Source organism: Channa argus, chromosome 13 (genome assembly GCF_033026475.1).
Source record: "Channa argus isolate prfri chromosome 13, Channa argus male v1.0, whole genome shotgun sequence".
Classification (NCBI taxonomy): Eukaryota; Metazoa; Chordata; class Actinopteri; order Anabantiformes; family Channidae; genus Channa; species Channa argus.
In genome coordinates, this window is record NC_090209.1 from 1,247,935 (window position 1) to 1,263,164 (window position 15,230).

Here is a 15,230-nt window from a genome sequence, read left to right on the forward strand (position 1 = left end):
CGAACAAAATATGGGTTGATAAGATTTGCACATCATTGCATTCTGTTTTTATTTATGTTTTACACATCATACCACCTTTTTTTTCAATTGGCATGTAAATCACACAAAACACAATCAAAAATAAATTTTGAGATTTCATTCTTTAGCCATTACACAGCCCGATTGAGTAACTGTTAGTAACTGTAAGTTTGTAAATTTAGAGATTAGTAACTGTTTTACACCAGTGTTTAACACTATCTTAAATTTATCTTCTGGATGAAATCTACTCATCTAATCTAATAAGCATGTAGCAGAAGTGACACTCTTCACACATTGCATATGTTCAAGGGTTAAAATCTTTATTCTGAGCACTTTAGAAGTCAAATGAGGAAGCATTCAATAATCCATAAGAAGAAATGTTTTTTCCCCTGATTTTCCTGTCTTGTGAGTCATCTTGACACTTTGGATATTTGTTTCCCTTCCAGGAACCAGCACATTCCAGAACATCAATCTACAAAAGGGCCATTAGAGCTTTCCTGAGTAATGTATTCATAAAAGCAAATACACTGGGTGTCACAAACTGTTAAATTAGCTAAATGACTATCAAGACAGACATAATTTGTTTACTGTGTACTGATTTATGGACTACTGATTTAGGACTAGTATTGACAGGAGCTTCAGACGTCTTTGAACCTCTGACAACTGAAATGATCTTAAACCCTTTTTATGTGTGTACGCTGACTTTCTGTAGCTGTACAGTGTTTTTTTTTTCCTATAGCAACAGTTATCACATTATGATCGTTTTATACAGAGGCTTTGAACTGGAAATCTAGGCTGTCACTCAAACTGATGTTACATACTTTACATCAAACACATTTCATCCTTTTTGCTGTACTCTGACCCTGATTCTGACCCTGAAAATGTGTCCAGGTTCATTCAAATATACTGTATACCTGGAGAAACTCGTGTTCGTCTTACCTTATAATGACGTACATGACCAGGAAGTTTCCCACCAGGCCGATGACACAGACAATCATGTACACGACCACAATGGTGACCTTCACCCCAGTCGGCAGTAAAGCGTCTGTCCCATTGTAGTGATCGCTGAAGTTTTTCTGGAAGAGTGATTCGTTGTAGAGCTGCAGATGGCCCAGCTCAGCAAACAGGAGGTCGTCTGAGAATTCCATCTCTGAGCTAGTATGAATGGAGGGGAGTTTTACAGCTGCCTGAAACAAATATGGTCAGACCTAAGAGTGAATGCACTGTAATCACATTATAAAATGACAGGTTTTCATTGAGCAGCATTGAGTTCCCACTAACCAGTGACATTTTTTTACTGAAATTTCAAACTAAATTTTAAATCAATTTACTGACCCAAGTATTGGGTTGCTGCAGTGATGTACCAATATTCTGCCGGACAGAACAATGCTTTAAACCATAAAAGCTTACAAAACATTGCTTTTCAGTGTCATCGGTTTGACTTTAAAATCAATAAGTAATACATGTAAAGAGTCTTCTCATTACAGGCTTGGAAAGAGCATGTACAATCAATGTGCATTGTAATTCCAGTTGCCATACTTGGTGTGACATAAAGAAGCAGCAGGAGGTAGCTGAGCAGTGGTTAACTTTATACAATGAGATTTAAGGAAATTATTCTTTCATCATATTCTTCTACATGTGTCAATGCAATGGAAAGTAGAGTCACTTTAACTTTACCCCTGTAAAAGTTGATTATCTTGTTGATAATTCTGCATCCTCACTATGTAGAATACTCAATATCTAATTCACCACTAATAAAGGACAATAAGAACTTAAAAATGGGCACCATTACACTTCTCCTCCATTAGGAGGAGACCAACTGCCTTTCCACTCTTTATCCTCTTCAACGTCCTCCTCACTTCACTCTTACTAATCTTTGCTACTTCCTGTTCCACACCAGTCACCTCTTCTACTCTTCGTTCCCTTTCATTTTCCTCATTCCTCAACTTTTCAAAGTTCTCCTTCCATCTTCCCATCACACTCCTGGCACCTGTCAATACATTTCCATCCTTATCTTTAATCACACTAACCTGCTGCACATCCTTCCCATCTCTATCTCTTTGTCTCACCAACCTGTACAAATCCACCTCTCCCTCTTTAGTGTCCAACCTAGCATACAAGTCCTCATATGCTCTTTGTTTGGCCTGTGCCACCTCTATCTTCACCTTACGCTGTATCTCCCTGTACTCCTGTCTACTCTCTTCAGTCCTCTCAGTGTCCCACTTCTTCTTAGCTAACCTCTTTCTCTGTATACACTCCTGAACTTCCTCGTTCCACCACCAAGTCTCCTTGTCCACTTTCCTCTTTCCAAATGACACACTGAGTACCCTCCTACCTGTCTCCCTGATCAGATTAAGTGTTATGGTCTTCTGGAAACACCTCCAGACCACAAAGAGCCTGTATCAGCTCCTCCCTGAAAACTAAACAACATTTTTTCCTTATTCATCTTCCACCACTTCGTCCTCTGCTCTGCTTTTGTCCTCTTTATCTTCCTCACCACCACAGTCATTTTGCACACCACCATCCTGTGCTGTCTGGCTACTCTTTCCCCTACCAATATTTTACAGTTACTGATCTCTTTCAGATTACAACTTCTACACAAGATGTAGTCCACCTGAGTGCTTCTACCTCCGCTCTTATATGACACCCTATGTTCCTGCCTCTTCTGAAAGAAATTGTTCACTACAGCAATTTCCATCCTCTCTGCAAAGTCAACCACCATCTGTCCTTCTGCATTCCTGTCCTGAAGACCAAATCTGCCCATCACAGTCTCATCACCTCTGTTCCCTTCACCAACATGTCCATTGAAATCTACACCAATCACCACTCTCTCACCTCTGGGGATACTCTGCATCACTTCATCTAACTCACTCCAGAATTTTTCCTTTATCTTCTAACTCACATCCTACCTGTGGGGCATAACCACTCACAACATTGAACATCACGCCTTCAATTTCCAGCTTCAGACTCATCAACCTGTCTGATACTCTTTTCACCTCTAGAACATTCCTCACAAACTCCTTCTTCAGGATAACTAATACTCCATTTCTCTTCATCATCTGACCCATGTAGAACAACTTGAACCCTGCTCCTAAGCTTCTAGCCTTGCTACCTTTCCACCTGGTCTCCTGGACACACAGTATATCCACCTTCCTTCTCTGGATCATGTCAATCAACTCTCTAGCCTTCCCTGTCATGGTCCCAACATTCAAAGTCCCTACTGTCAGTCCTACATTCTTAGCTTCCCTCCTCTCTCTCTGCCTACGAACACACCTTCCTTCTCTCCTTCTTCGACCAACAGTAGTCCAATTTCCACCGATACCCTGTAGGTCAACAGCACAGGTGGCAGTTGTTGTTAACCTGGGCCCCGACTGATCCGGTATGGGAGTCATTTTCGGTGTAAAAGTCATGATTTGCATTTTTAATTTGGCATGTGTTATACATCGAATGCCCTTCCTGACACAACCCTCTGCATTTATCCAGACTTGGGACTGGCACAAGAAGACACTGGCTTGTGTCGCCTTGTGATTACATTCTAAACGGCCAAGCTATATCATATATAAAAGACCTCATAGTTCTATATCATCCGAGTAGAACACTTTGATCTCAGAATACAGGCCTACTTGTGGTTCCCAGAATTTCCAAAAGTAGAATGGGAGGCAGTGCCTTTAACTATCAAGCTCCTCTCCTGTGGAACCAGCTCCTAGTTCAGATTCAGAAAGCAGACAGCTATTTGTTTTTCAGTGTGCAGCTACTGGTCCTATCTAATAGTCAAGGCAGATGGCCACCTACCCTGAGCTTGGTTCTACTAAAGGGAGTTTTTCCTTTCTACTGTTAGCTATGAGTTATTCAAGGGGAATTTGTTGGGTTTTCTCTATATATCTTTAGAGGCATGACTTTATTCTGTAAAGTTGCAATGAGATGACTTAATTAATGACTTAATTAAAAGTAGAGACAGGTGTGCGTTAATCAACAGAATGACTGCAGCTGGGAGAGTCTGCACGACAATGAATGTGTGTCAAGTAACTAAGGCCAAGAGAGTAAGAGTCAAAATACAGAAAAGCAGTACAGCCAAAAAACATTCTCATCTATGTAAAAGAAAGCTGCACATCTGTGAAGGAGAGCAGCTGCAAAACCAGCAGGTGGAGACTGGTTTTGCTCGTCTTGTGAGGTAATCTAAGTCTACTCACTCTAGCTTGTTGTTGTCTTCCCAACAAACTGTGTGTGTGTGTCTTCCTAGTTTTGGCACAACACAGCAGCTACGTAACTGTGTTGCTGAGGTCTAATTGGATGTGCAGCAGAGTTGACGCAGATGCAAAACATTCATTGATTGAACTCAACAGTTTGTCATCATTATCGAGGTCATTTTTATTGAAATAATTATCAAGCTTGCTTTTATCACCCAGCTCTAACTGTTTCAGTGGAGATAAATACAGTGTACTGGTGTAAACCAACAGATGTACTAAATTTTGCCCACCATGTGTGTATCATTATGTTGTGTTTAACACATTTCCATGCACAAGTCCTGACCTTGTGCTGTCACAGTAGAATATTCTAATAATACTACTGTAACTAACTAGTGTCAAAGAGCAGTGGCAAATTCAGCACAGATGAGTAGATAGATTTCCACAGAATCACACAGAGTGCTGAACACCTGAAGTTAATGACTCCAAAGTGTATGACAAACAGGTAAATGTATTTGATCAGTTTATTTTACATAATCACTCACAAATGTTATCACATGTTAAGTTGTGTGACTTGCCTTTAAAATTTTGCATATATGTATATGTATATATATATATATATACATATATATATAAATGGCAATGGAAACTAACTTGTGCCGCACATTTTTCTCAAAAAAAAGCTTAAGGTTAATTGGTTAAGGTTATAGAAATCTTGTCATCACCTTGTCATGCACATTATTCACTGCATTACGAAGGTTGCTTGACACAGTTGTAAGGTGGATAAATAAAGCAGGAAGGACAGATGGCAAAAAGGAAGAGGAGGGGGGTGGGTAGGGATAAAGAAGGAAAGGGGAGAAGCAGATGTAAAGAACAAGGAAAGCACAAGAAGGGTTGGAACAAAAGAGGCTGGACTAGGCAAAAGCGCAGCTAGTAAATAAAGAAAACTATGATATTGTGTAACAGTTAAGAGGGGAAGGAAGAAAATGGATGGAGGAAACTGTATAGTAGATAAAAAGAGCAGAGGAATTGACTGTATTGCCACGTGATGAATATATTACTGTCGAGATGTGTGAAAGAGAGAAAGGGGGGGAGACAACATCAGTGTATGTGTGGTAATGCAGTGATATGAGAACGTGGGGGAAACAGCGGTCAGACATTATATAGAATGTTTGGCTTTTAAAGCCGAGCACAAAATGAAATTATTTTCATCACCAACAAAAAAAGAGTTTACATATTTATACCTGCTATGGTCAGATTACCATATTGCATTTGTGCTCTTTGCAGAGGATGTGGTACCGCTAGCTTCATCAGTGAAAACACCTTTGCCTATTTACACTGAACTAAAAAAAGGACAGCCTAAAGCCACTCTAGCGTGCAGAGTGCACTCTAAGAGGTGGTTTACATGACGTCTATTGTGGCGTAGTAACAAGCATGTTGGATATACATCAGTTTCAGGCAGGTTAACAGAGAACTGCTGGGCTTTTTCTTAGTTTTCCTCATTCACGACACGACTCTGATTCATTGTTTCATATAACTTCAGTAACATGATTATGGTCACAGATTCCCTTTCTTGCAGCAGCATATGTGATGAGAGGTTGGAGGAGAAACAGGGAGACTGTTTAGGGCCATTTCAACAGCAACAAAGGGTTAGGGTTAGGTACAAAGACTGGGGTTTGTCAGAAATTAGGTTTTTTGCTTCTCTTGTTAGATGTAATTTGTTCCTGTCTGATTTGTTTTTTCATCCTGTTGGTGTATGTGTCCCCACAGTTCTCCCCACCACTCACTTCCACTCAGTCTGTCTCCAGTCCCTCTTGGCTTCCTGTTCCTCAGCTGGCACCGGTCAACACACCTGATTCACATCATCCGTCTAGTGTTGTTTTATAAGGACTTTCATTCCCATTTTTTGTTGCTAGTGTTTCTCCCCATGTATCCTGTTTTTCCTATTCTTGTTCGTTTTGCCACCCACCAGCTTTAGAACCTTCCTAGTGCATTAGTCAATCTTGTAGTTTGTTTTGTTAGTTAGCTAGTTATATGAAGTGAGTTAGTCTCAGTGTTTTGGTTAGTTAGGTTTGTTTTCCAAATTGTTTGTTACTTCCTCAAACCTTTTGTAGGGTGCGTTTTGTCAGTTGTTCCTCCTGCCTTGGGCAGTGAGTGTTTTCTGTTTGTTTTATTTCCTTTGCCTGCCGGCTGTAAGTTTGAATTTATATTTTTGTTAATAAATCTTCTTCTGCACTTCCTGTCTCATGTTGGCTCTTTTGAATCCCTGTGTGTGTTGGAATCTTACAGGGTTGGGTTAAACATCAAAACACACTACTGGTTGGGCTATAAAAAAAAAAAAAAACGAAACAGATTTTGCCTTTATTATAATACTTAGACATCTTAGCAGTCCTTTGCAAGTCTTCCCGTTTCTCCACTAATTTATTGTAAACATATCACTCAAGCAAAGTTGCCATGCATTTAAAACAATTAGGTTCAGCTTTTTTTTTGACTCCAATTCATCAAAAATTGCTATTTCATGAACTAGAAGTCTCCACAAACAACCCCTGGTTACTCACAATAAAATATTGTTAGAACGTAGCACCCCCAACACTACAAACCACCCTGGGTCTTGTCGAGGCAAAACTGTGCCTTTGTCACTGCCTGTCAAAAGTCAATTATAACCTGCTGATTTATAACCTTTATTACAGTACAGCAAGTCGGTAAATGTAACAGTAAGCTTGCCTTAAGTGGATAGTGTAAAAGGGGCTATTGATGCAGCTTACATTCTAGTTTGAAACAACAGGGATGGAAGGCAGTGGCTGCAAGTCTGCCAGATGACTAAATGTAACCATAAATGCAAGTCTGTGATGTTGGCAGTGTGCTGGATTGCTTACTCAGGAGATGGTTCCTGCCACAACTGAAGAATTTTAAGAAACTAAGCAAGTAAGAGGTGAGGACAGCTAAGCCTGATATTAAAGCTCTAGGTGATGGTGGGCGATCTACTTTCCACTTCTCACATTCTAATGAGCTTTGAGTAGTAACAAAGTGAATAAGATCACACACCAGCAGCTGGAATTACTTTACTTTGTAAGACAGCTCATCCTTAGGGACAGGGTAAGAATCTCAGAGGGCCATCAGTGCAGAACTACTTATTTGCGTCAAAAGAATGCAGCTCAGGGTGTTTTTTTTTTTTTTGGGAAGGGTTTTTGAATCACTCTTAATATATGTTGAAATGTTCCATCTGTTCTCAGCACCTTGATTTTCCCCATGGGAGCTGAAGGAAGTGGATAAGGAAAAGGATGCTCAGGCTACCAGGGGATAGAGGGACTGATCGAAGCTGGTATATACGCTAACTCCCTACAGTAACACTGTTCATGATAAATTAGTGACACCAGTAGAGGTCTACAACACAGAGGACTTAGTTACATCAGACACTAGCAACACAGGCAATACTTTCTTCAACACTGTTTCATGAGCAATAAAGCAACAACGTCAAAATATCACTATGAACCAAGCTCCCCCTGTATTTCTCTCTCAACCTAATCCTGAATATGCCTTAACTGAAAAGTAAGAGTGGTGTTGCTGAGTTTCCCTCAGGTTAACTGCCAGGCTCAATACACGTGGGTTATATGTGTTCTAAATGTTCTTTTTTCTCTTTACCTTCTTTCATCATTCCCCTCTCTCCCTCTCTGTGTTGACTTTCTCTTCCATTTTCCCCTCCCTCATGACCTTAAACCTTTTTATTCTGAGACTGCATTTTGTTTTTCGAGGTTCAGCCTCTGTTGGAGCTGCTGCAGAGAGTGTGCGTGTAGCTGCACATGTACTGGCTGCCTGAGCTTTGATGAATAAGCAGTTAAACAGAGTCTCAAGTGTGTGTCCATGTAAGGCTGCAGTGCCACTCTGGGTGGGCTGCTGTACCAACTCGACTATGTGAGAGAGGACAAGTTAGCACTAATGAGACTGATGTTTCTTTACTGGTACTGCATTCTACAGCATGAAGTGCAAGTAGGAAAGTAAAGCCACAGTAATTTGTTTTTACACTTTAGCTAGTGTCTAATAAATTTATAATTCCACATAAATCTGTGGAGTTTCATTAGTTTAGAAACTTCCAGAAATATTACATTTTTGTTCTTCTAAATAAATAACTGTAACACTGCTGCTGTTGCAAGGAGGTGGGGCCTGCTAATTTTAGTTCAACTACCTGCAGATTATCTTGATCAGGTGTGTCCTGTCAATCAGAAGCTGGAAGATAAGGGCTGTGCAGGGATAGTTGGGAAAAAAGACAGGCTGATGGAATATGATCTGATGCAACATATTTTTTGATGTAATGAAGTGCAACATTTATTAGCAGAAAGTTAATTGCAAAGAGATGGTTGGGTTGGGTTGAATGTTTCTAATATTGGAGCACAATTTGGGCCCGGGTATGAATAAGCCAACCGGGGTTTCGTCTGCTTTTTGTTTATGTTGTGTATTGTAAGGTTAAGTGGATTAAGAGGTATACGTATAGGTGTACTGATGATGTCATTAGTAATGTCATATGGCTTTGATAATTGCCTTTATAGTTTATGTTTGTAGTTTACCTTTTAAGTTTGTCGCCCAGTTGGGGCGACTGTGGTGCAGGAAGGTAGAACGGTTGTCCAGCAATCTTACAGTTGTTGTTTCAATCCCCTCCTCCGGTGACATCAGAGTTTCCTTGAACAAGACACTGAACAATTAAGTTTCCCGCGGTGAGTGTTGGCCAGCTGCATAGCAGCTCCCCTATCGTTGTATACGTGTGCGGTTGATTGTGAATGCGAATGGGTGAATAAGAAGCAGTGTAAAGCGCTTTGAGTGCCAATAAAGAAAAGAACTATATAAGTGCAGAGCATTTACCATTTGCCAAGGAAACAACATAACAATGTTTTTGTTACAAGAGACTAAAGTTTGGCTTAGCTATTGAAAGGAACAGACGTGGTACAAGAGAGATGGTAACTGGAGCAAAGGAACTGACTACAAGTTTGTAGGGACCGCAACAAGGTAGAACTGAAAGGGTTTAGTGTGTAGCTGTGGAGGCACACCGTTTCTTACCAGGTTCTGTGGGTTTAGCCATACTTTGAGAAACTTGTTTGATGAAACTGTCCGTGAACATGTTTGTGAGATTACTGTTCGTAAACTTATATACAATTAGTCCGTTATGAGCTACGTTGAGAAGCAAATACAATACATTTTCAATGTTCGTCATACAATGATCTCCAGAGTGAAATACTTGTTAGACCATCAAATATGAGTAAGATCGCCTCTACATTAGTAAGGATATTTGTGTGTAGCAGCACCACCCAAAGTGTATAGTGCACACGACTCTCCCAATGATTTTCAACTCCAAAGCCCAGCGTGTGGTTTGGTTTAGGCAAAAAAGCATATTGGTCTGGTTTAAAAGTTAATAAACTAATTGTGTGTGATGTAACTGTTTTATTTTTCCTTGTAGAGCCAAAGTGAACTAGGAACTTCAAGGTTGTGTACCAAAATAATGAAAACCTAATTTAAAGAGATTAATTCTTAAAAATTAATTAAAAAAGCCTCGTCTTGGAACACAGCCTCTTTCAACAGTATTTAAGAATGGTAGGTTGTTCCAAAAAGTTGTTTATGATATGTAGCAGCATTTAAAGAATATGTCCCATGAGCCCTATCTGTTCATGGGCTAAACATTTGGACTCTTCAGAAAAATGCAATTCCATGACAAAGCCAATGGAAAGAAAGTGATGGCCAGGTATTTGGATGTGGATGAAACCATGTTAGAATGTATCTTCTTTGCCACACTTGTGGTTGTATTCCCTGGGTTACATTTTTTTACATGCTTAAAAATTAATTGTTAACTTTCTTAAGAATCGCGTAAAATTTTACTTTTATTAGCTTATGGTGTAGTGACTGGCAATTTGTCTTCTCAAATGATTCAAAGAAATCTCCAAAAATGCATTACATTTATTCATAAATAATGATGAAATGCCTTATGGGGTATTGCATTAAGTTGTTGATGCTGATAGACTAGAGGCCTGGACATGATGAGGCCTGGACATGATGTAATGACTTTGAATATCAAACCAGACCACAGTCATTCCTTAATTGAACCTTAGTATGCCTAAACATATCATACAAAAACTGTATGTTGTACTACAAGATCTGATATTTTGGTGGCTAAGTGACATGATTCTGAATGCTGCAACACAATGAACAAGAATTATTATTTATGAAAACTAAAGAGTAGATTACTGGGATGATCCTTGGAGAGATACTGTCCGGGTGATATAATTGTTAAACATTGTCGAGCAAGCAAGCTAACTAAATGCACACACAAAAAAGATCCACAGGTTGCAAATCAACCTTTTGTGCTGGATACCTGCAGGCTCAAAGCACCTCCTCAGAGGAAACACATAATACAAACAGTTATTAAGAAGTCCATACAGTTGAGGTAAACTGTGGAGGAAGACGCTGTCTCTGCTTATTTTCATCCTTACAGCATGCTCACTGTTGTCCGAATGGTTACAGTTACATAAAAAGACACAATGTCAGTTTCTGGTTTCTGTCTGTATAACACAAAACTGGCTAGAGAAACACTGATACATGAAAAAAAATACTCTGTGTCATTTCTGTTTCCTCTATAACAAAATTCTGTATTTGTAGGTTGATGTGGACAGAATCTACCTATGCTAGTTTGATGTCTGATCCATCCATTATCTCTCACAGGGGGCTGGAGCCTATCCCAGCTATAATTGGGTGAGAGCTGGGGTCCACCCTGAACATGTCTTCAGGCTATCTCAGGACCAACACAGAGAAACACACAGACAGACATCCATTCACACACATTCAGACCTACAGACAATTTCAAGTCACCAGAGTACAAACTGGAGTAGTGTCCAATAGTAATACTAGCTTTGATTTTTTTTTTTTGTTAATTTTAATCAGTTATCAACAATATGCACTTCTTACTAGTTTTCATCAAGTTCGAGATAATTGGTAAAAAAAAAAAAAACCTTTACTCTTTGTTTTTGAGTGAAGCTAACTTAAAACAAGTACAGTAGCAGCAAATGAGGCAATGACACTACCTAAGCAGTGGGTAGTAGCAATTCACAAAAAGGTGCTTAGTCTGCCAGAAAAAGGCAGGTATTAACAAGGTCGTGTAGGTGAGTATTGATGGGTTCAAAGCATCTTATTGCAATTCATAAACCCAGGCCATTTCCTGCTATTGGAGGGAGGATAGAATTTTGCAGAAAGTGCATTTCTCCAAGTAAATATATTTTTCATTTATGCTGTACAATGTGAAGAACATTTTACAGTATGGTGAAATTGATCTGAGCACTAGATAATACAATTAATTGACAAAAAAAGCATTCTGCAATGGAACGGCTGGGACAGTGGACTTGAAAATTGGTGAACCTGTGGTATAATCTTCCCAGGGATTTGATCGTACTGTGGAAACACACGAAACAATTCCCTCAAAAAAAAATTTACACCTAAGAAGGTTCCTTGAATGCACTTCATGGGAAAGTACGAGGAATCCTCAATAAGTGTCTGCTAAAGGACTAAATGTAAATGTAAATGTAAGTGGAAACAGGAAATATCAGCAAACTTGGTTCCTTGCTATTAAACGTCTTCGACTACATGCTGACACAAGCAACTGTTTTGAGACAGAAACAAAGCAGTGCAGCATCAGATTGATGAAGAGACGATTGGTTTACTGGCTGTTTTAATGCCAGGTATCTGTATTTTTTCTTCTAGGTACACATCAGCAACAGGTCTGTCCCATGAGTCATGTACACAAACTCCAAAAATCATCAAGGTTTGAGCTCTAGTGACTGTAAGCTAACGCACAGGCTGTAACTCTGAGCACATTCTGTATATTTGCAACCCTTTGCAAATGAGTTGACTGCTCTGATGGAGGGACCTTTATCCACACACACCTTTTGTACAGGGCAGGCTATTGTGTTTATGGTCTTTCTAAGTGGGATTTGTTACAAGTCATTAGTCATTACTGGAAAATGCCACATCTCTGGCATCACAGCACTGTTCATAAATGTGCTCTCATCTCTATCAAGAGCTCATTCTGCATGACTGCATTCATCTACACAGATACAACAGCACTAGAAACTCAATAGAATGAAGAATAGTTACAAGCAGTGATACTAGTGCTCTGAATAATGAAACATTTGAATAACCGGTTTCCTAACAAAAGAGCAAATTCACCTGCTGATGTGGTATAATTTAAATAATTTAAAACTTTTGGATCAAATATGTATAAAACCTTTAAAATTGATAAAAACCCTTCTAATTGATAATAGTAATCAACCTGAGTTAGAGATGGCTAAGTTTGATGTTACAGTTACAGACTGCAGTAATGCACACAGAAAATTACAGAAAATTGGTGAAAGCTCACAAATCTTGTCCTGAATATATTTAATGCACTTTTTGTCACAAATACATTTCCATGCTGTAAAGTAATGTAAGTCACTCACTAAAAACACCCTTATTTCAGCAGTGGAGATATGAGGAATGAGTGTTGCAAGAAATTGCATAAATAAAACCTCCACTCCCTGACACCATGCACAGTATACACAATAGAAATGCACCACACAGAGGTTCACACACAATATGACAACACTATGGATTACTAGCATAAAACACACCTGAATGCAGCAAACTTCCTTTGTTTTTGCCACGCAACCGGTCACTTGAATGTATCACAACACGAAACAGGTGTCACAAACAAGTGCACACTTTAACGCACCACGCGTACTGCAAACACATAAATGCACCACAAAATAATTGGAAGTACGTCACGCACGCGCAGCGCCGTGAGCCATTAGTATCTATACTGTGTGTTATGGCAACCTTTCAGCTGAGGGAGCTCAACATAAACACCCTGACAAAGTGCAGACGGACATGGGCGCCGTTTTTCCACGCTGTGTGCGCTGTGGTGGTCCAGGAGAAATGTATATGCGCATTCATGTGCTGTAGATACGTGTGGTAGATGTATTGTTGCAGCAGGCAGTGTGTTAACATCCTACCTTTGTGATGCCAACAGCTCCGGTGCTCCCCGCAGACCGCCCCGAGGACACAGGCACTGGAAGTTGTTGTTCCTCTCTGCGCTGCTGTGCAGACTGTTAGTGTCTGTCCGCTGTCTCTTTACGTGTTTTATTTTCTTTGAATTCCTCCCGCTGTCATCACTTCGTAGGAGCCCGTGTCAAAATCCAACACACAAACACACCCCTATAAAACATCCGTCCGTCCGTCCAGATTCCCTGGGATGACGAGGGGAAGGAAAAACGGCTTCACGTTCAGTCAGCATCAGCTGTCAGGGGAGAGAGTGTGTGTTTGTGTGTGTGTGTGTGTGTGAGAGAGAGAGAGAGAGAGCGAGACAGAGAGACAGAGAGATGTGGAGGAGGGGTCTACTATGATTAAGATGCAGCCAGGCGCTGCGCTTTCTTCCATTTCTTTCCTCTCCCTTATTCTCTCTCTCTCTCTCCGACAGATCGATGAAGGTTTGTTCAACACCACCTCTCTTCTTCTCCCATATGCACATTTGAATCTAGAAGAACTGTTTTGTGTGTTTTTGTGTGTGTAGAGCTGTTTGTACTTGCAGCACATGTAACCAATTACTTATCATATAACATATGAATGTCCATGCTGCTACTCATGTGCAGTTCAACATCTACAGAGGAACTCATAATTGGATTATTATCACCTGTTACCTTCATGTGGCATTTTCCTACAAGAAATCAATCAATTATCTTCATCGTTCATCCTCTTAAGGGTCGTGGGGAGGAGGGTGGAGCCCATCCGAGCTGTCAATGGGCTAAAGGCAGGTTACACACTGTATATGTGAGACTAGTGACCTGTTCAGACAACCATTCACACTTCATTCCACTCACGTTTATGTTAATTTACATACACTAATTAACCTAATTGCATGTCCTTGGAGTTTGGGAGGAAACTGGAGTCTTTGTTCTGTGTGGAGTTTATGTTCTTGTTTCAGTCACTGAGGGTCAAACCTAAAAAATGTAACTTTGAGGCTTGAGTACTAACCACTCTTCAAGAATTCCTTTAAGAAATAATTTGGCCTTATGCACTGTGATTAACCATGTATATGTATTTCCTGTGTATGAGAGTGATGATGCAGTTTGTCTGTGGGAATGAGATATTACTAGAATAATGCCTGTTGCCAAAGTCAGTAAATCAGGGGTCCGCTGAGCTGACTCAATTGCTTTTATTTGTCATGGACAAACCCAAATGAACACTAGGTAAAATGACTAAGGAAAGAGAAAGCAAAAACAGTCCAAACTTCAGATCCGAAACAGGCAACAGAGTTTAAAAAACAAGTCAGGAATCCAAATAACATTAGTCAAGTAAAGCAGGGAGCAAGGTGTACTGTCCAGGAGTAAGACGAGGATATGGCTGGGAACTGTGGGGAAAGCTAGGTCTAAATAGTGAGAGGAACAGGTCTAAACAGAAATTACTGATTGTGAATAATAAAGATGGTGGAACAGACTGGGAACAGGAAAATCGAGAAAAGACTACAAAATAAAAGTCCAAGGCAGGAAGTGGACCTGAGGGCCATATCACGACAGGTGATATATGTTCACTGTGTTGTGTTGTGTGCTGTGTTACAATAAGAAGTCGTGAGAAAGAAAAGTCGTTTCTGTACATATTTATTTTATAGTTCATATTAAATTTGTACCTTACGTATGGTACAGCAGCGGAATATTCTGTACAGACAGGGCTATTTTATGCTGCTTTCATGACACGCTTTTTTTCTCTTGCTTCATGCTCGCCTCGTTGGGTCTTCCTTCTTTTTAATTGTTGTTACCGCTGCATGTGGCCCAGCACTTGCCACAGATTTTGCACTTTCTACAATTTGTCACTGCAAATGGACACAGTAATGCTTGGGGCCAACACTTCACATACTCTAGAGATCTGCTAAAGCTTAATTACTCCCACCAAACCTTTAATACAACTACATTTCCAAAGTAAATACTCCGAAACCACTCTCATAACCAAGAGGAAGCTTCTTACAAC

The 15,230-nt window shown here is 40.0% G+C and overlaps 1 protein-coding gene across 1 annotated transcript in view; it reads right to left on the reverse strand.

Annotated features, from left to right (window-relative positions):
• Positions 1–13,670, reverse strand: part of oprl1 (opiate receptor-like 1) — a 118,147-nt gene extending 104,477 nt beyond the window's left edge. Inside the window, 2 exon segments of the mRNA XM_067528031.1 lie at positions 958–1,205; positions 13,223–13,670. Of these exon segments, the coding sequence (XP_067384132.1) occupies positions 958–1,166 (209 nt within the window). The 5' untranslated portion in view covers positions 1,167–1,205; positions 13,223–13,670.
• Positions 13,671–15,230: the final 1,560 nt, after the last annotated feature.